Raw genomic sequence first — 19900 nt, 5'->3', positions numbered from 1 at the left:
TTTTTTTTTTTTTTTTTTTTTAAAAACAAAAAATGATCTTTATTGTTTAACATGAAATCAGTACATCTGTTACACATTCTAAGATGGGGTTCCACCATGGCTTTAAAACATAATGAACACAGAGCTTCCTCTATGTCAGACATGTTAGAACAGACTAATAAAGAGACTAGTAAGCTTGGAAAACACTTTAAATCAAGTTAACAAGCAAATATATAAAACGTTACTGTGCCTTTAAGAGAAACAAATTTTGTCAAAATTTGAAAAATAGTGAAAAAAGGCAGTAAAATAAACGAAATTTTTACAGTACATGTAATAAGGTAACAGAGCATTGCACCCACTTGCAAATGGATGATTAACCCCTTAATGCAAAAAACAGATAAAAAAAACGACATAGACGTTTTTAAAAACAGACACAAGAAAACTGCCACAGCAGAGCTGTGGATTACCTTCCCTATAAACGATTTTTGAAGTCTTTTTAGCCCTTTAGAAATGTCCTGTAGTATTCATGGGACTGCTGAGGGAATCTAGATGATTCATTTTGTAATTTTAACTGCGCCTCCCACTCATATTACAACAGTTGGAGGCTTCAGTTAACTGTTTCTATTCAAAATTTAAGCCAGCCATGTGGAAAAAAACTTAGGCCCCAATAAGTTTTATCATCAAACATATGTTAAAAAACGATTAAACATGCCAGCAAACGTTTTAAAACACATTTTTACAAGAGTATGTATCTCTATTAATAAGCCTGATACCAGTCGCTTTTACTGCATTTAAGGCTATACCAACATTACAGTGTTATCACCAATGTTCGTTAAAAAACGATTAAACATGCCAGTAAACGTTTTAAAACACATTTTTATAAGAGTATGTATCTCTATTAATAAGCCTGATACCAGTCGCTATCGCTGCATTTAAGGCTTTACTTACATTACTTCGGTATCAGCAGTATTTTCTTAGTCAATTCCATTCCTAGAAAAATATTTTACTGCACATACCTTATCTGCAGGAAAACCTGCACGCCATTCCCCCTCTGAAGTACCTCACTCCTCAGAATGTGTGAGAACAGCAAATGGATCTTAGTTACGTCTGCTAAGATCATAGAAAAAACGCAGGCAGATTCTTCTTCTAAATACTGCCTGAGATAAACAGCACACTCCGGTGCCATTTGAAAATAACAAACTTTTGATTGAAGAATAAACTAAGTATAAAGCACCACAGACTCTCACGACCTCCTATCTATGTTGAGGCTTGCAAGAGAATGACTGAATATGGCAGTTAGGGGAGGAGCTATATAGCAGCTTTGCTGTGGGTGACTCTTGCAACTTCCTGTTGGGAAGGAGAATATATTCCATAAGTAATGGATGATCCGTGGACTGGATACACTTAACAAGAGAAAAACAGTTTACTTTCAACTCATAATACAGGCACAACCCGACGCGTGCAAAAAGTTTACTTCTAGTACAGTTAACAATCGAGTGGGAGTGTTTACTAGACCTCCACTTGCTGCTGCCATCACCGGTTTGGCGTACGGTGGAAAGAAAGCAATGCGGTAGAAAAAGCCAGCAGGACTCACTTGTACAAGTAACAGTGATTCTCATGCTACAGGGAGTGCAGAATTATTAGGCAAATGAGTATTTTGACCACATCATCCTCTTTATGCATGTTGTCTTACTCCAAGCTGTATAGGCTCGAAAGCCTACTACCAATTAAGCATATTAGGTGATGTGCATCTCTGTAATGAGAAGGGGTGTGGTCTAATGACATCAACACCCTATATCAGGTGTGCATAATTATTAGGCAACTTCCTTTCCTTTGGCAAAATGGGTCAAAAGAAGGACTTGACAGGCTCAGAAAAGTCAAAAATAGTGAGATATCTTGCAGAGGGATGCAGCACTCTTAAAATTTCAAAGCTTCTGAAGCGTGATCATCGAACAATCAATCATTTCATTCAAAATAGTCAACAGGGTCGCAAGAAGCATGTGGAAAAACATAATTTATGCTTACCTGATAAATTCCTTTCTCCTGTAGTGTAGTCAGTCCACGGGTCATCCATTACTTATGGAATATATCTCTTCCTAACAGGAAACTGCAAGAGAATTACCCAGCAGAGCTGCTATATAGCTCCTCCCCTCACCTACCATACTCAGTCATTCGACCAAAGCAGACGAGAAAGGAGGAACCATAGGGTACAGTGGTGACTGGAGTTTAATTAAAATTTAGACCTGCCGTAAAAACAGGGCGGGCCGTGGACTGACTACACTACAGGAGAAAGGAATTTATCAGGTAAGCATAAATTATGTTTTCTCCTGTTAAGTGTAGTCAGTCCACGGGTCATCCATTACTTATGGAATACCAATACCAAAGCTAAAGTACACGGATGAAGGGAGGGACAAGGCAGGAACATTAAACAGAAGGAAACACTGCCTGAAGTACCTTTCTCCCAAAAATAGCCTCCGACGAAGCAAAAGTGTCAAATTTGTAAAATTTTGAAAAAGTGTGAAGCGAAGACCAAGTCGCAGCCTTGCAAATCTGTTCAACAGAGGCCTCATTTTTAAAGGCCCAGGTGGAAGCCACAGCTCTAGTAGAATGAGCTGTAATCCTTTCAGGAGGCTGCTGTCCAGCAGTCTCATAGGCTAAGCGTATTATGCTACGAAGCCAAAAAGAGAGAGAGGTAGCCGAAGCCTTTTGACCTCTCCTCTGTCCAGAGTAAACGACAAACAGGGAAGAAGTTTGACGAAAATCCTTAGTTGCCTGCAAATAGAATTTCAGGGCACGGACTACGTCCAGATTATGCAAAAGTCGTTCCTTCTTTGAAGAAGGGTTAGGACACAGAGATGGAACAACAATCTCTTGATAGATATTCCTGTTAGTAACTACCTTAGGTAAGAACCCAGGTTTAGTACGCAGGACTACCTTGTCTGAATGAAAAATCAGATAAGGAGAATCACAATGTAAGGCAGATAACTCAGACTCTTCGAGCCGAGGAAATAGCCATCAAAAACAGAACTTTCCAAGATAACAGCTTGATATCAATGGAATGAAGGGGTTCAAATGGAACGCCTTGAAGAACATTAAGAACTAAGTTTAAGCTCCACGGCGGAGCAACAGACTTAAACACAGGCTTAATCCTAATTAAAGCCTGACAGAAAGCCTGAACGTCTGGAACTTCAGCCAGACGTTTGTGTAGAAGAATAGACAGAGCAGAAATCTGTCCCTTTAACGAACTAGTAGATAAGCCCTTTTCATAACCCTCTTGTAGAAAGGACAATATCCTAGGAATCCTAACCTTACTCCATGAGTAACTCTTGGATTCGCACCAATGTAAATATTTACGCCATATCTTATGGTAAATTTTTCTGGTAACAGGCTTCCTAGCCTGTATTAAGGTATCAATAACCGACTCCGAGAAGCCACGCTTTGATAGAATCAAGCGTTCAATCTCCATGCAGTCAGCCTCAGAGAAATTAGATTTGGATGGTTGAAAGGACCCTGAATTAGAAGGTCCTGTCTCAGAGGCAGAGACCACGGTGGACAGGACGACATGTCCACTAGGTCTGCATACCAGGTCCTGCGTGGCCACGCAGGCGCTATCAGAATCACCGAAGCTCTCTCCTGTTTGATCTTGGCAATCAAACGAGGAAGCATCGGGAATGGTGGAAACACATAAGCCATGTTGAAGACCCAAGGGGCTGTCAGAGCATCTATCAGCACCGCTCCCGGGTCCCTGGACCTGGATCCGTAACAAGGAAGCTTGGCGTTCTGACGAGACGCCATGAGATCAAGATCTGGTTTGCCCCAACGACGAATCAGTTGAGCAAAGACCTCCGGATGAAGCTCCCACTCCCCCGGATGAAAAGTCTGGCGACTTAGAAAATCCGCCTCCCAGTTCTCCACGCCTGGGATATAGATGGCTGACAGGTGGCAAGAGTGAGACTCTGCCCAGCGAATTATCTTTGAGACTTCCAACATCGCTAGGGAACTTCTGGTTCCCCCTTGATGGTTGATGTAAGCCAAAGTCGTGATGTTGTCCGACTGAAATCTGATGAACCTCAGAGTTGCTAACTGAGGCCAAGCTAGGAGAGCATTGAATATTGCTCTTAACTCCAGAATATTTATTGGGAGGAGTTTCTCCTCCTGAGTCCATAATCCCTGAGTTTTCAGGGAATTCCCGACTGCTCCCCAGCCTAGAAGGCTGGCGTCTGTTGTTACAATCGTCCAATCTGGCCTGCGAAAGGTCATCCCCTTGGACAGATGTGGCCGAGAAAGCCACCATAGAAGAGAATCTCTGGTCTCTTGATCCAGATTTAGTAGGGGGGACAAATCTGAGTAATCCCCGTTCCACTGACTTAGCATGCACAATTGCAGCGGTCTGAGATGCAGGCGCGCAAATGGTACTATGTCCATTGCCGCTACCATTAAGCCGATTACTTCCATGCACTGAGCTACTGACGGGTGTGGAATGGAGTGAAGGACACGGCAAGCATTTAGAAGTTTTAATAACCTGGCCTCTGTCAGGTAAATTTTCATCTCTACAGAATCTATAAGAGTCCCTAGAAAGGGAACTCTTGTAAGTGGTAATAGAGAACTCTTTTCCACGTTCACCTTCCACCCATGCGACCTCAGAAATGCCAGAACTATCTCTGTATGAGACTTGGCAGTTTGAAAACTTGACGCTTGTATCAGAATGTCGTCTAGGTACGGAGTCACCGCTATGCCTCACGGTCTTAGTACCGCCAGAAGTGATCCTAGAATTTTTGTAAAGATTCTTGGAGCCGTAGCTAATCCGAAAGGAAGAGCTACAAACTGGTAATGCCTGTCTAGGAAGGCAAATCTCAGATACCGGTAATGGTCCTTGTGAATCGTTATGTGAAGGTAGGCATCCTTTAGATCCACTGTGGTCATGTACTGACCCTCTTGGATCATGGGAAGGATGGTTCGAATAGTTTCCATTTTGAATGATGGAACTCTTAGAAATTTGTTTAGGATTTTTAAGTCCAAGATTGGCCTGAAGGTTCCCTCTTTCTTGGGAACCACAAATAGGTTTGAATAGAATCCCTGCCCGTGTTCCGTCCGCAGAACTGGGTGGATTACCGCCATTAGTAAGAGGTCTTGTACACAGCGTAGAAACGCCTCTTTCTTTATTTGGTTTGCTGATAACCTTGAAAGATGAAATCTCCCCCGTGGAGGAGAAGTTTTGAAGTCCAGGAGATATCCCTGAGATATGATCTCCAACGCCCAGGGATCCTGGACATCTCTTGCCCAAGCCTGGGCAAAGAGAGAAAGTCTGCCCCCCACTAGATCCGTTTCCGGATAGGGGGCCCTCTCTTCATGCTGTTTTGGGGGCAGCAGTAGGTTTCTTGGCCTGCTTGCCCCTGTTCCAGGACTGGTTAACTTTCCAACCCTGTCTGTAACGAGCAACAGCTCCTTCCTGTTTTGGAGCGGAGGAAGTTGATGCTGCTCCTGCCTTGAAGTTACGAAAGGCACGAAAATTAGACTGTTTGGCCTTCGATTTGGCCCTGTCCTGAGGTAGAGCATGGCCCTTACCTCCCGTAATGTCAGCAATAATTTCTTTCAAGCCGGGCCCGAATAAGGTCTGCCCTTTGAAAGGAATATTAAGCAATTTAGATTTAGAAGTCACGTCAGCTGACCAGGATTTAAGCCATAGCGCTCTGCGCGCTTGGATGGCGAATCCGGAGTTCTTAGCCGTAAGTTTGGTTAAATGCACAACGGCATCAGAAACAAATGCGTTAGCTAGCTTAAGTGTCTTAAGCTTGTTGATTATTTCATCCAATGGAGCTGAGCGAATGGCCTCTTCCAGAGACTCAAACCAGAATGCTGCCGCAGCAGTGACAGGCACAATGCATGCGAGGGGCTGTAAAATAAAACCTTGTTGAACAAACATTTTCTTAAGGTAACCCTCTAATTTTTTATCCATTGGATCTGAAAAGGCACAACTATCCTCCACCGGGATAGTGGTACGCTTAGCTAAAGTAGAAACTGCTCCCTCCACCTTAGGGACCGTCTGCCATAAGTCTCGTGTGGTGGCGTCAATAGGAAACATTTTCCTAAATATGGGAGGAGGGGTAAAAGGCACACCCGGGTCTATCCCACTCCTTGCTAATAATCTCTGTAAGCCTTTTTGGTATAGGAAATACGTCAGTACACACCGGTACCGCATAGTATCTATCCAACCTACATAATTTCTCTGGAATTGCAACCGTGTTACAATCATTCAGAGCCGCTAATACCTCCCCTAGCAATGTGAGGAGGTTCTCTAGCTTAAATTTAAAATTGGAAATCTCTGAATCCAGTCTCCCTGGATCAGATCCGTCACCCGCAGAATGAAGCTCTCCGTCATCACGTTCTGCAAACTGTGACGCAGTATCTGCCATGGCTCTCATCTCATCCGCGCGCTCTATCCTTAACCCAGAGCTATCGCGCTTGCCTCTTAATTCTGGCAACTTAGATAATACTTCTGTCTTAACAGTAGCCATGTCTTGCAAAGTGATTTGTAAGGGCCTCCCTGATGTACTTGGCGCCACAAAATCACGCACCTCCTGAGCGGGATGCGAAGGTACTGACACGTGAGGAGAGTTAGTCGGCATAACTTCCCCCTCGTCGTCTGGTGATAATTTCTTTACATGTAAAGATTGACTTTTATTTAAAGTAGCATCAATGCAATTAGTACACAAATTTCTATTGGGCTCCACATTGGCCTTTAAACATAGTGAACAAAGAGATTCATCTGAGTCAGACATTTTTAAACAAACTAGCAATGAGACTAGCAAACTTGGAAATACTTTTCAAAATTAATTTACAAGCAATATAAAAAAACGTTACTGTGCCTTTAAGAAGCACAGAAAAACTGACACAGTTGAAATAACAATGACCAAAATAGTTATAGCAACCAAATTTTCACAGTAAATGTATTAAGTTAGCAAATGATTGCACCCACCAGCAAATGGATGATTAACCCCTTAGTACCCAAAAACGGATAACAATTATATAATTAACGTTTTTCTCACAGTCAAATACACTGTCACAGGACTGCTGTGCCTGATTACCTCCCTCAAAATGGATTTTGAAGACCCCTGAGCTCTCTAGAGACGATCTGGATCATGGAGGATGAAGTAGACAGATTGTGACTGAATTTTTCCTGCGCAAAAAAGCGCTAAAATAGGCCCCTCCCACTCATATTACAACAGTGGGGAAGCTCAGAAACTGTTTCCATGCAGAAAACAAAAATGGCCATGTGGTAAAAATCATGCCCTAATAAGTTTTATCACCAAGTACCTCACAAAAACGATTAACAAGCCAGTAAACGTTTTAAACATACATTTGAAAGTTATGTATTATTATTAATAAGCCTGCTACCAGTCGTTTTTACTGCAGTTAAGGCTCATACATTATTTCAGTATTAACAGTATTTTCAGAGTCAATTGCATTCCTTAGAAAAATACATTCAGTGTACACACACTCATCAGCCTAATACCAGTCGCTATCACTGCATTTAAGGCTGAACTTACTTTACAATGGTATCAGCAGTATTTTCTCAGTCAATTCCATTCCTCAGAAAATAAATTACTGCACATACCTCATTTGTTGCAGGGGAGCCCTGCATGCTATTCCCCTTCTCTGAAGTTACCTCACTCCTCAGATGAGAAACAGCCAGTGGATCTTAGTTACGTCTGCTAAGACCATAGAAAAAAAAAACCCAGGCAGATTCTTCTTCTAATGCTGCCTGAGAATAAACAGCACACTCCGGTGCCATTTAAAAATATCAAACTTTTGATTGTAGAAATAAACTAAGTTAAAAAACACCACAGATCTCTCACAGCTTCCTTTTTAGTTAGGCTGCAAGAGAATGACTGAGTATGATAGGTGAGGGGAGGAGCTATATAGCAGCTCTGCTGGGTAATTCTCTTGCAGTTTCCTGTTAGGAAGAGATATATTCCATAAGTAATGGATGACCCGTGGACTGACTACACTTAACAGGAGAAAACCAAGGCGCAAAATAACTGCCCATGAACTGAGAAAAGTCAAGCGTGCAGCTGCCAAGATGCCACTTGCCACCAGTTTGGCCATATTTCAGAGCTGCAACATCACTGGAGTGCCCAAAAGCACAAGGTGTGCAATACTCAGAGACATGCCCAAGGTAAGAAAGGCTGAAAGACGACCACCACTGAACAAGACACACAAGCTGAAACGTCAAGACTGGGCCAAGAAATATCTCAAGACTGATTTTTCTAAGGTTTTATGGACTGATGAAATGAGAGTGAGTCTTGATGGTCCAGATGGATGGGCCCGTGGATGGATTGGTAAAGGGCAGAGAGCTCCAGTCCGACTCAGACGCCAGCAAAGTGGAGGTGGAGTACTGGTTTGGGCTGGTATCATCAAAGATGAGCTTGTGGGGCCTTTTCGGGTTGAGGATGGAGTCAAGCTCAACTCCCAGTCCTACTGCCAGTTTCTGGAAGACACCTTCTTCAAGCATTGGTACAGGAAGAAGTCTGCATCCTTCAAGAAAAACATGATTTTCATGCAGGACAATGCTCCATCACACGTGTCCAAGTACTCCACAGCGTGGCTGGCAAGAAAGGGTATAAAAGAAGAAAATCTAATGACATGGCCTCCTTGTTCACCTGATCTGAACCCCATTGAGAACCTGTGGTCCATCATCAAATGTGAGATTTACAAGGAGGGAAAACAGTACACCTCTCTAAAGTGTCTGGCAGGCTGTGGTTGCTGCTGCACGCAATGTTGATGGTGAACAGATCAAAACACTGACAGAATCCATGGATGGCAGGCTTTTGAGTGTCCTTGCAAAGAAAGGTGGCTATATTGGTCACTGATTTGTTTTTGTTTTGTTTTTGAATGTCAGAAATGTATATTTGTGAATGTTGAGATGTTATATTGGTTTCACTGGTAAAAATAAATAATTGAAATGGGTATATTTGTTTTTTGTTAAGTTGCCTAATAATTATGCACAGTAATAGTCACCTGCACACACAGATATCCCCCTAAAATAGCTATAACTAAAAACAAACTAAAAACTACTTCCAAAACTATTCAGCTTTGATATTAATGAGTTTTTTGGGTTCATTGAGAACATGGTTGTTGTTCAATAATAAAATTAATCCTCAAAAATACAACTTGCCTAATAATTCTGCACTCCCTGTATATATCTCAACTAGATCCTCACCTAGAGTTTAGTCAAAACTGGTAGAAAACACAGGTGCCTCCATTCAGCCTAAGTAAGATTATCTAACCTGTGCAACGATTGTTGTCACCGTTGAGCCTAAATCCGGGTAGACACTCGCAGAGGAAGGAACCATCGGTGTTGATACATTTTCCACTGGGACCACAAGTAGATGCTATTTGACACTCATTGATATCTGGATGAGGGGAACAAAAAATAATATCAAAGTCAAAGAGGTAGAGGGGGACCATTTTCATTATCCACTTGTAATGAGAACACGTGACTTTTATGGTTTAAGCCAAGTGCTCGACAACGCTGTTTAAAAAGTTAGGAACCAGTAACAATATTTAAGAGCCAGCCAGTGGTATTTATATATAGATATATGGAGATTAACCCAAAAACTTAGGAGCCAGGGGTAGAATTCTAGGAGCCAATGGCTTCCTGGCTCCTGGGTTTGTCAAGCCCAAATTGTTGGTACCTGAAAACATAAAATATTTTGCCAACCAAGTATATAGTTACTCAGTGATTTAAAAGCACGATGCCCTTTATTGGTATTAGTTCTACAAAACAAAAGACAGAAGAGGAGAAAAGTTAGATTTTTACTTAAAGGGACACTGAACCCAAATGTTTTCTATCGTGATTCAGATAGAGCATGCAATTTTTAAGCAACGTTCTAATTTACTCCTATTATCAAATTTTCTTAATTCTCTTGGTATGTTTATTTGAAAAGCAAGAATGTAAATTTAGGTGCCGGCCCACTTTTGGTGAACAACATGGGTTGTCCTTGCGGATTGGACAGCACCAATAAACAAGTGCTGTCCATGGTTATGAACCAAAATTTGCTGGCTCCTTAGCTTATATTCCTTCTTTTTCAAATAAAGATAGCAAGAGAACAAAGAAAAATTTATAATAGGAGTAAATTAGAAAGTTGCTTAAAATTGCATGCTCTATCTGAATCATGAAAAAAAATTTGGGTTCAGTTTTAATGATTCAAATAGAGCATGTGATTTTAAACAACTTTCCAATTTACTTATTTTATCCAATTTGCTTCATTTTCATGGCATTCATTTCTGAAGGAGCAGCTATGCACTACTGAGAGCTATCTGAAGACATCTGGTGAACCAATAAAAAGAGGCATTTTTGTGCAGACACCAATCAGCAGCTACTGCCCAGTAATGCATTGCTGCTCCTGAGCCGACCCAGATATGCTTTTTAACTAAGGATACCAAAAGAATGTAGCCATTTAGATAAAAGTAAATTGGAAAATTGCTTAAAATCACATGTTCTGTCTGAATCATGAAAAACATTTTGGGTTTCATGTCCATTTAATGATGAACCTCTTTCTTCTCTTGTAGAGTGAACATCTCTGTAGGTTTTTAGTGAAGGAATATTTGTATTATGCCCCCTTGGAGAGTCTAATTAAACTTACACATTTTTTCAAATCATTAAAAAACATAATTTATGCTTACCTGATAAATTTAATTCTCTTGTGGTGTATCCAGTCCACGGATCATCCATTACTTGTGGGATATTCTCATTCCCAACAGGAAGTTGCAAGAGGACAGACACAGCAGAGCTGTCTATATAGCTCATCCCCTCACTGCCATATCCAGTCATTAGACCGAAAACAAGCAGAGAAAGGAGAAACCACAGGGTGCAGTGGTGACTGTAGTTTAAAATTAAAAAATACCTGCCTTAAAATGACAGGGCGGGCCGTGGACTGGATTCACCACAAGAGAAATAAATTTATCAGGTAAGCATAAATTATGTTTTCTCTTGTAAGGTGTATCCAGTCCACGGATCATCCATTACTTGTGGGATACCAATACCAAAGCTAAAGTACACGGATGAAGGGAGGGACAAGGCAGGTACCACTGCCTGTAGAACCTTTCTCCCAAAAATAGCGTCCGAAAAAGCAAAAGTATCAAATTTGTTGAATTTTGAAAAAGTATGAAGGGAAGACCAAGTCGCTGCCTTGCAAATCTGTTCAACAGAAGCCATTTTTAAAGGCCCATGTGGAAGCCACAGCTCTAGTAGAATGAGCTGTAATCCTTTCTGGAGGCTGCTGGCCAGCAGTCTCATAGGCTAAGCGGATTATGCTTCTTTGCCAAAAAGAATGAGAGGTTGCCGAAGCCTTTTGACCTCTCCTCTGTCCAGAGTAGACAACAAACAAAGCAGATGTTTGACGAAAATCTTTAGTAGCTTGTAAGTAAAACTTTAAAGCACGAACCATGTCCAGATTGTGTAATAGACGCTCCTTCTTTGAAGAAGGATTAGGACACAAAGACGGAACAACAATCTCTTGATTGATATTATTATTAGATACCACCTTAGGTAAAAACCCAGCTTTGGTACGCAGAACTACCTTATCTGCATGGAAGATCAGATAAGGAGAATCATATTGTAAGGCAGATAACTAGGAAACTCTACGAGCCAAGGAAATAGCTACCAAAAAAAGAACTTTCCAAGATAAAAGTTTGATATCTATGGAATGAAGAGGTTCAAACGGAACCCCCTGAAGAACTTTAAGAACCAAATTTAAGCTCCAAGGTGGAGCAACAGGTTTAAACACAGGCTTGATTCTAACTAAAGCCTGACAAAATGCCTGAACGTCTGGAACATCCGCCAGACGCTTGTGCAAAACAATAGATAGCGCAGAAATCTGTCCCTTTAAGGAACTAGCCGACAATCCTTTCTCCAATCCTTCTTGGAGAAAAGATAATATCCTGGGAATCCTGACCTTACTCCATGAGTAGCCCTTAGATTCACACCAATAAAGATATTTACGCCATATTTTATGATAGATTTTCCTGGTGACAGGCTTCCGTGCCTGAATTAAGGTATCAATGACTGACTCGGAGAAACCACGCTTTGATAAAATCAAGCGTTCAATCTCCAGGCAGTCAGCCTCAGAGAAATTAGATTTGGATGGTTGAAAGGACCTTGAAGTAGAAGGTCCTGTCTCAGCGGCAGAGTCCATGGTGGAAAGGATAACATGTCCACCAGATCTGCATACCAAGTCCTGCATGGCCACGCAGGCGCTATCAAGATCACCGATGCTCTCTCCTGCTTGATTTTGGCAATCAGACGAGGGAGCAGAGGAAACGGTGGAAACAAATAAGCCAGGTTGAAGGACCAAGGCGCTGCTAGAGCATCTATCAGCGTTGCCTTGGGGTCCCTGGACCTGGATCCGTAACAAGGAAGCTTGGCTTTCTGGCGAGATGCCATGAGATCCAGTTCTGGTTCGCCCCAACGAAGAACCAATTGTGCAAACACCTCCGGATGGAGTTCCCACTCCCCCGGATGAAAAGTCTGTCGACTTAGAAAATCCGCCTCCCAGTTCTCTACACCTGGGATATGGATAGCTGATAGGTGGCAAGAGTGAATCTCTGCCCAGCGAATTATCTTTGAGACTTCTAACATTGCTAGGGAACTCCTTGTTCCCCCTTGATGGTTGATGTAAGCCACAGTCGTGATGTTGTCCGACTGAAATCTGATGAACCTCATTGTCGCTAGATGAGGCCAAGCCTGAAGAGCATTGAATATCGCTCTTAGTTCCAGAATGTTTATTGGAAGGAGTGACTCCTCCTGAGTCCACGATTCCCGAGCCTTCAGGGAGTTCCAGACTGCACCCCAACCTAGAAGGCTGGCATTTGTCGTTACAATTGTCCAATCTGGCCTGCGAAAGGTCATACCTTTGGACAGATGGACCCGAGATAGCCACCAGAGAAGAGAATCCCTGGTCTCTTGGTCCAGATTCCGTAAAGGGGACAAATCTGTGTAATCCCCATTCCACTGACTGAGCATGCATAGTTGCAGCGGTCTGAGATGTAGGTGTGCAAACGGCACTATGTCCATTGCCGCTACCATTAAGCCGATTACTTCCATGCACTGAGCCACCGAAGGGCGAGGAATGGAATAAAGAACACGGCAGGAATTTAGAAGTTTTGATAACCTGGACTCCGTCAGGTAAATTTTCATTTTTACAGAATATATTAGAGTCCCTAGGAAGGAAACTCTTGTGAGGGGGGATAGAGAACTCTCTCTCTCGTTCACCTTCCACCCATGCGACCTCAGAAATGCCAACACTATGTCCGTATGAGACTTGGCAATTTGGAAGTTTGACGCCTGAATCAGGATGTCGTCTAAATAAGGGGCCACTGCTATGCCCCGTGGCCTTAGGACCGCCAGAAGCGACCCCAGAATCTTCGTAAAAATTCTTGGGGCTGTAGCTAACCCAAAGGGAAGAGCTACAAACTGGTAGTGCCTGTCTAGGAAGGCAAACCTGAGAAACCGATGATGATCTTTGTGTATCGGAATGTGCAGATAAGCATCCTTTAAATCCACTGTAGTCATGTATTGACCCTCCTGGATCATAGGTAGGATGGTACGAATAGTCTCCATCTTGAATGATGGGACTCTGAGGAATTTGTTTAAGATCTTTAGATCCAAAATTGGTCTGAAGGTTCCCTCTTTTTTGGGAACCACAAACAGATTTGAGTAAAATCCCGGTCCCTGTTCCTCCTTTGGGACTGGATGGATCACTCCCATAACTAGGAGGTCTTGTACACAGTGTAAGAATTCCTCTCTCTTTATCTGGTTTGCAGATAATTGTGAAAGGTGAAATCTCCCTTTTGGGGGGGGGAGCCTTGAAGTCCAGAAGATATCCCTGGGATATAATTTCCAACGCCCAGGGATCCTGGACATCTCTTGCCCACGCCTGGGCGAAGAGCGAAAGACTGCCCCCTACTAGATAATTACCGGATAGCGGGCCGTTCCTTCATGTTGTCTTAGAGGCAGCAGCAGGCTTTTTGGCCTGCTTACCCTTGTTCCAGGTCTGGTTAGGTCTCCAGACCGTCTTGGACTGAGCAAAAGTTCCCTCTTGTTTTGCATTAGAGGAAGTTGATGCCGCACTTGCCTTGAGGTTTCGAAAGGCACGAAAATTAGACTGTTTGGCCCTTGGTTTGGAGCTACAGAGAAGTGGAAGTATTGGCGCTTACAGCTAGGATAGATCTTATTATATGAAAATTCAAATGATAAAAAATATATATAGGTGCAATACACAATATAAGTCTATTAAGGGTCTCTAAGTATCTAGTTAGTCTGCTATATAATGACACAGCACTCTTGTAAAAATATCAAGAATATTTAATATAAATAAAGAACAATGTCTAAAATATCAAGCACATTCATAATAAGAATAGATGGGAAAGGGTATGCAGGGCAGTAGAACCTAACTCTAAAGACTAGCTCAAACAAGCAGATTACAATAGAGAGGTACAATGTCAAGTAGAGCAATTCCCTAGTTCTAAATAATAAGCAAAAAATACAAATGCTAAAAACGAGGAGATGTGGATAACCTAAGTAAGTGTAAATATAACGCTCAAACATATGTGTAAATATAACACTCAAACATAAAATCTGGACGACCAGTAGTACAGTTAAGGATAAAAGTACAAGTGTATAGCTAAAAGTGTTATAAGATATAGATTAGAAAAGTATAAAAAAGTCCCGTTCAGAGCAAATAATAAATATGCTCAGTCTTTTCTATATGCAACGTTGGTGTTGTATACCACCATAATATCTATTGGAGCTTGGTCTTTTTGCTTTATGCTCTCAAATGTAGTTGATCTTGCTCATCGAGTACTGGATCAAACTAGAACACATTTGAGAGTGGTACCTTGTATTTTGTTATTTGGAGTAGAGAAGGCGGCTGTCTGTAGTAAAGTTGATCGGTCCTTTTGGTCTCTGTCCAGTACACAGTCTGTGTCCGATAGCCGCCTCTTCAAAGTCACAGGAGCGGTGTAACCAGCTTAGGCTTTGCTGGCGTCTTCTGTTTCCGCACGGCAGATCACGTGACGCTGTGTCAGTCAGGTAGCGTGTAGCCGTATCAGCTGTCTTTGCCGGTGTCCGCGTACTCTCTGCTTTCAGTGAAAGCTGGGTTAGCCTTTTCGGAATCTGTGTGTCAAAGTTCCTCCTTCCTGGCTTACAGCTGTGGGCGAACTCTTTCTATAGGAGAAGTGGCAGCAATCCTCTTATATTATGAAAATAGAGGGTGAAATAAAAAAATGGCTCAAAGGTGGATGGTAGTTAACAACTTCAACGCGTTTCTCCCCTTCCTGGGGTTTTTTCAAGAAGTGGCCCTTGGTTTGGACCTATCCTGAGGAAGGGCATGACCTTTTCCTCCAGTGATATCAGCAATAATCTCCTTCAAACCAGGCCCGAATAGGGTCTGCCCCTTGAAGGGAATGTTAAGCAGCTTCGATTTTGAAGTAACGTCAGCTGACCATGATTTAAGCCATAGCGCTCTGCGCTCCTGGATAGCAAAACCAGAATTCTTAGCTGTTAGTTTAGTCAAATGAACAATGGCATCAGAAACAAAAGAATTGGCTAGCTTAAGTGCTCTAAGCTTGTCAAGTATTTCATCCAATGGAGTCTCTACCTGTAAAGCCTCTTCCAGAGACTCAAACCAGAACGCTGCAGCAGCAGTGACAGGCACAATGCATGCAAGGGGCTGTAGGATAAAACCTTGTTGAATAAACATTTTCTTAAGGTAACCCTCTAACTTTTTATCCATTGGATCTAAGAAAGCACAACTGTCCTCGACAGGGATAGTAGTTCGCTTTGCTAGAGTAGAAACTGCTCCCTCCACCTTAGGAACTGTCGGCCATAAGTCCCGTGTGGTGGCGTCTATTGGAAACATTTTTCTAAAAACAGGACGGGGAGAGAATGGCACACCTGGTCTATCCCATTCCTTAGTAATAATTTCTGTAAATCTTTTAGGTATTGGAAAAACATCAGTACACACCGGCACTGCATAGTATTTATCCAGTCTACACAATTTCTCTGGCACTGCAATTGTATCACAGTCATTCAGAGCAGCTAAAACCTCCCTGAGTAACACGCGGAGGTGTTCAAGCTTAAATTTAAATGTAGAAATATCAGAATCAGGTTGCATCATCTTCCCCGAGTCAGAAATATCACCCACAGAAAGAAGCTCTCCTTCAGCTTCTGCATATTGTGAGGCAGTATCAGACATAGTTCTTAAAGCGTCAGTATGCTCTGTATTTCGTCTAACTCCAGAGCTATCTCACTTTCCTCTAAATACAGGTAGTCTGGCTAATACCGCTGACAGTGTATTATCCATGACTGCCGCCATGTCTTGTAAAGTAAACGCTATGGGCGCCCTGGATGTACTTGGCGCCATTTGAGCGTGAGTCCCTTGAGTGGGAGTCAAAGGATCTGACACGTGGGGAGAGTTAGTCGGCATAACTTCCCCCTCGTCAGATTCCTCTGGTGATAAAATTTTTAAAGACAGAATATGATCTTTATTGCTTAAAGTGAAATCAGTACATTTGTTACACATTCTAAGAGGGGGTTCCACCATGGCTTTTAAACATAATGAACAAGGAGTTTCCTCTATGTCAGACATGTTTATACAGACTAGCAAGCTTGGAAAACACTTTAAATCCTCAGGAAACTGTTTCTAGGCAAATTTAAGCCAGCCATGTGGAAAAAAACTAGGCCCCAATAAAGTTTTATCACCAAAGTATATATAAAAACGTTTAAACATGCCAGCAAATGTTTTATATTGTATTACGTCAGAAAGTAAGCATGATACCAGTCGCTATTAAATCACTGTATTCAGGCTTACCTTACATAAATTTGGTATCAGCAGCATTTTCTAGCCTTCACATCTTCTAGAAAAATATTAACTGCACATAACTCATAGCAGGATAACCTGCACGCCATTCCCCCGCTGAAGTTATCTCTCACTTCAGTCATGTGTGAGAACAGCAATGGATCTTAGTTACAACCTGCTAAGATCATAGAAATCCAAGGCAGATTCTTCTATTTTCCTGCCTGGAACAAAATAGCACAACTAGCACTATTTAACCCCTTAATGACCGGACCATTTTTCAATTTTCTTACCCTTAATGACAATGGCTATTTTTACATTTTTGCAGTGTTTGTGTTTAGCTGTAATTTCCCTCTTACTCATTTACTGTACCCACACATATTATATACCGTTTTTCTCGCCATTAAATGGACTTTCTAAAGATACCATTATTTTCATCATATCTTATAATTTACTAAAAAAAAAAATAATAAAATATGGGGAAAAAATGGAAAAAAACACACTTTTTCTAACTTTGACCCCCTCTGTTACACATCTCCAATTGCCAAAAAACACCCATGCTAAATAGTTTCTAAATTTTGTCCTGAGTTTAGAAATACCCAATGTTAACATGTTCTTTGCAAGTTATAGGGCAATAAATACAAGTAGCACTTCGCTATTTCCAAACCACATTTTTTCAAAATTAGCGCTAGTTACATTGGAACCCTGATATCTGTCAGGAATACCTGAATATCCCTTGATATGTATATATTTTTTTTAGAAGACAACCCAAAGTATTGATCTAGGCCCATTTTGGTATATTTCATGCCACCATTTCACCACCAAATGCGATAAAAAAAAAAAGTTCACTTTTTCACAAAATTTGTAACAAACATTAGGTTTCCCACTGAAATTATTTACAAACAGCTTCTGCAATTATGGCACAAATGGTTGTAAATGCTTCTCTGGGATCCCCTTTTTTCAGAAATAGCAGACTTATATGGCTTTGGGGTTGCTTTTTGGTAATTAGAAGGCCGCTAAATGCCGCTGCGCACCACACGTGTTTTATGCCCAGCAGTGAAGGGGTTAATTAGGGAGCTTGTAGGGTTAATTTTAGCTTTAGTGTAGTGTAGTAGACAACCCCAAGTATTGATCTAGGCCCATTTTGGTATATTTTATGCCACCATTTCACCGCCAAATGCGAGCAAATAAAAAAAAAAAAAACTTTACATTTTTCACAATATTAGGTTTCTCACTGAAATTATTTACAAACAGCTTGTGCTATTATGGCAGAAATTGTTGTAAAAGCTTCTCTGGGATCCCCTTTGTTCAGAAATAGCAGACTTATATGGCTTTGGGGTTGCTTTTTGGTAATTAGAAGGCCGCTAAATGCTGCTGCGCACCACACGTTAATTATGCCCAGCAGTGAAGGGGTTAAATTAGGTAGCTTGTAGGGAGCTTGCAGGGTTAATTTTAGAGATCAGCCTCCCACCTGACACATCCCACCCCCTGATCCCTCCCAAACAGCTCTCTTCCCTCCCCCACCCCACAATTGTTCCCGCCATCTTAAGTACTGGCAGAAAGTCTGCCAGTACTAAATAAGAGGTTTTTTTTTTTTTTAAATAAAAATGATAAAATATTTTAGCTGTGATGGACCCCTGCCTTAGCCCCAACCTCCCTGATCCCCCCTCCAGCTCTCTAACCCTCTCCCCTACCTAATTACCGCCATCTTGGGTACTGGCAGCTGTCTGCCAGTACCCAGTTTGGCCCCAAAAAAACCCCAAAAAGTATTATTTTATTTTTTGCTTAAAAACTATTTCTGTAGTGTAGCAGCCCCCCCACAATTCCCCCACCCCCACCTCCTCCCCCTCCCAGATCCTTTTATATTTTAAAAAAAAAAATTCCCTTTTTTTCCCCCTTTCTGCCCTCATTCATTGGTGTCAGTGTGGCTAATGGGTGCACGTGCATGCGCACATGCACCCTCACCCCTCGTGCACGTGCATCGTGCACGCACCCTCACACCCGGCGGACACTGGCACCATCGCTACCGGTGCAGAGAGGGCCACAGAGTGGCTCTCTCTGCATCGGAGGCTTGTAAAGTGGTATTGCAGGATGCCTCCATATCGAGGCATCACTGCAATACCCTCAGAGCTGCTGGAAGCATTTGTGATCGCTTCCAGCACTCTGTTAGACAACTGACGTACCAGGTACGTCCATTGTCATTAACTGTTAATTTTGAATGACGTACCTGGTACGTCAGTTGTCATTAAGGGGTTAAAAATAATAAACTCTTGATTGAAGCAAAATAACAGCTACATTTCACCACTTATCTCTTACTACCTCCATGCTTGTTGAGAGTTGCAAGAGAATGACTGGATATAGCAGTGAGGGGAGGAGCTATATAGACAGCTCTGCTGTGGGTGTCCTCTTGCAACTTCCTGTTGGGAATGAGAATATCCCACAAGTAATGGATGATCCGTGAACTGGATACACCTTACAAGAGAAATATTTGTTTAAAAATAGTGGCAAAATATTTGTTTTAACCAATCAGAAAATGGGAGGGTTTAGAGATGACAAGAAACCATTATAGAACAATATTTTATTAACAACAGTATACAAACCGCAACCTACCCACGCAACGTCTGTTCTGGAGTCTGTACCCGGGACGGCACTGTCTGCATTGGAAGGACCCTGGTGTGTTCAGGCATTCTTGTCCAGCACATGCCCCTGGATTCTCACACTCATTGACATCTATTGAAAGAGATGTCAGTTAACCACAGGGAGGATCTGCTAAATAAACCTAAATGTACTAATGACAGTGACATGTTTATGTGCTCAGTCCCTGCTAGGACTAAAGTGTACTAATGACAGTGATATGTTTATAGGCTCAATACCTGTAGGGTTAAAGTGTACTAATGACAGTGACATGTTTATGTGCTCAGTCCCTGCTAGGACTAAACTGTACTAATGACAGTGACATGTTTATGTGCTCAGTCCCTGCTAGGACTAAAGTGTACTAATGACAGTGACATGTTTATGTGCTCAGTCCCTGCTAGGACTAAAGTGTACTAATGACAGTGACATGT

General features: G+C 41.9%; 1 protein-coding gene across 2 annotated transcripts in view; it reads right to left on the bottom strand.

Moving 5' to 3' along the window:
• Positions 1-19900, bottom strand: part of LTBP4 (latent transforming growth factor beta binding protein 4) — a 705095-nt gene that overhangs the window by 370563 nt on the left and 314632 nt on the right. For both annotated transcript variants that reach the window (XM_053721790.1, XM_053721791.1), the window contains 2 exons: positions 19446-19565; positions 9267-9392 (listed from right to left, as the gene is read on the bottom strand). In XM_053721790.1, coding sequence (XP_053577765.1) covers positions 9267-9392; positions 19446-19565 — 246 coding nt within the window. The remainder of the gene's footprint in view (positions 1-9266; positions 9393-19445; positions 19566-19900) is intronic.

The sequence above is a fragment of the Bombina bombina genome, chromosome 7 (genome assembly GCF_027579735.1).
Source record: "Bombina bombina isolate aBomBom1 chromosome 7, aBomBom1.pri, whole genome shotgun sequence".
NCBI lineage: Eukaryota > Metazoa > Chordata > Amphibia > Anura > Bombinatoridae > Bombina > Bombina bombina.
Note: the sequence above shows the minus strand (reverse complement) of the source record. Positions and strands in the feature narration are given on the sequence as shown.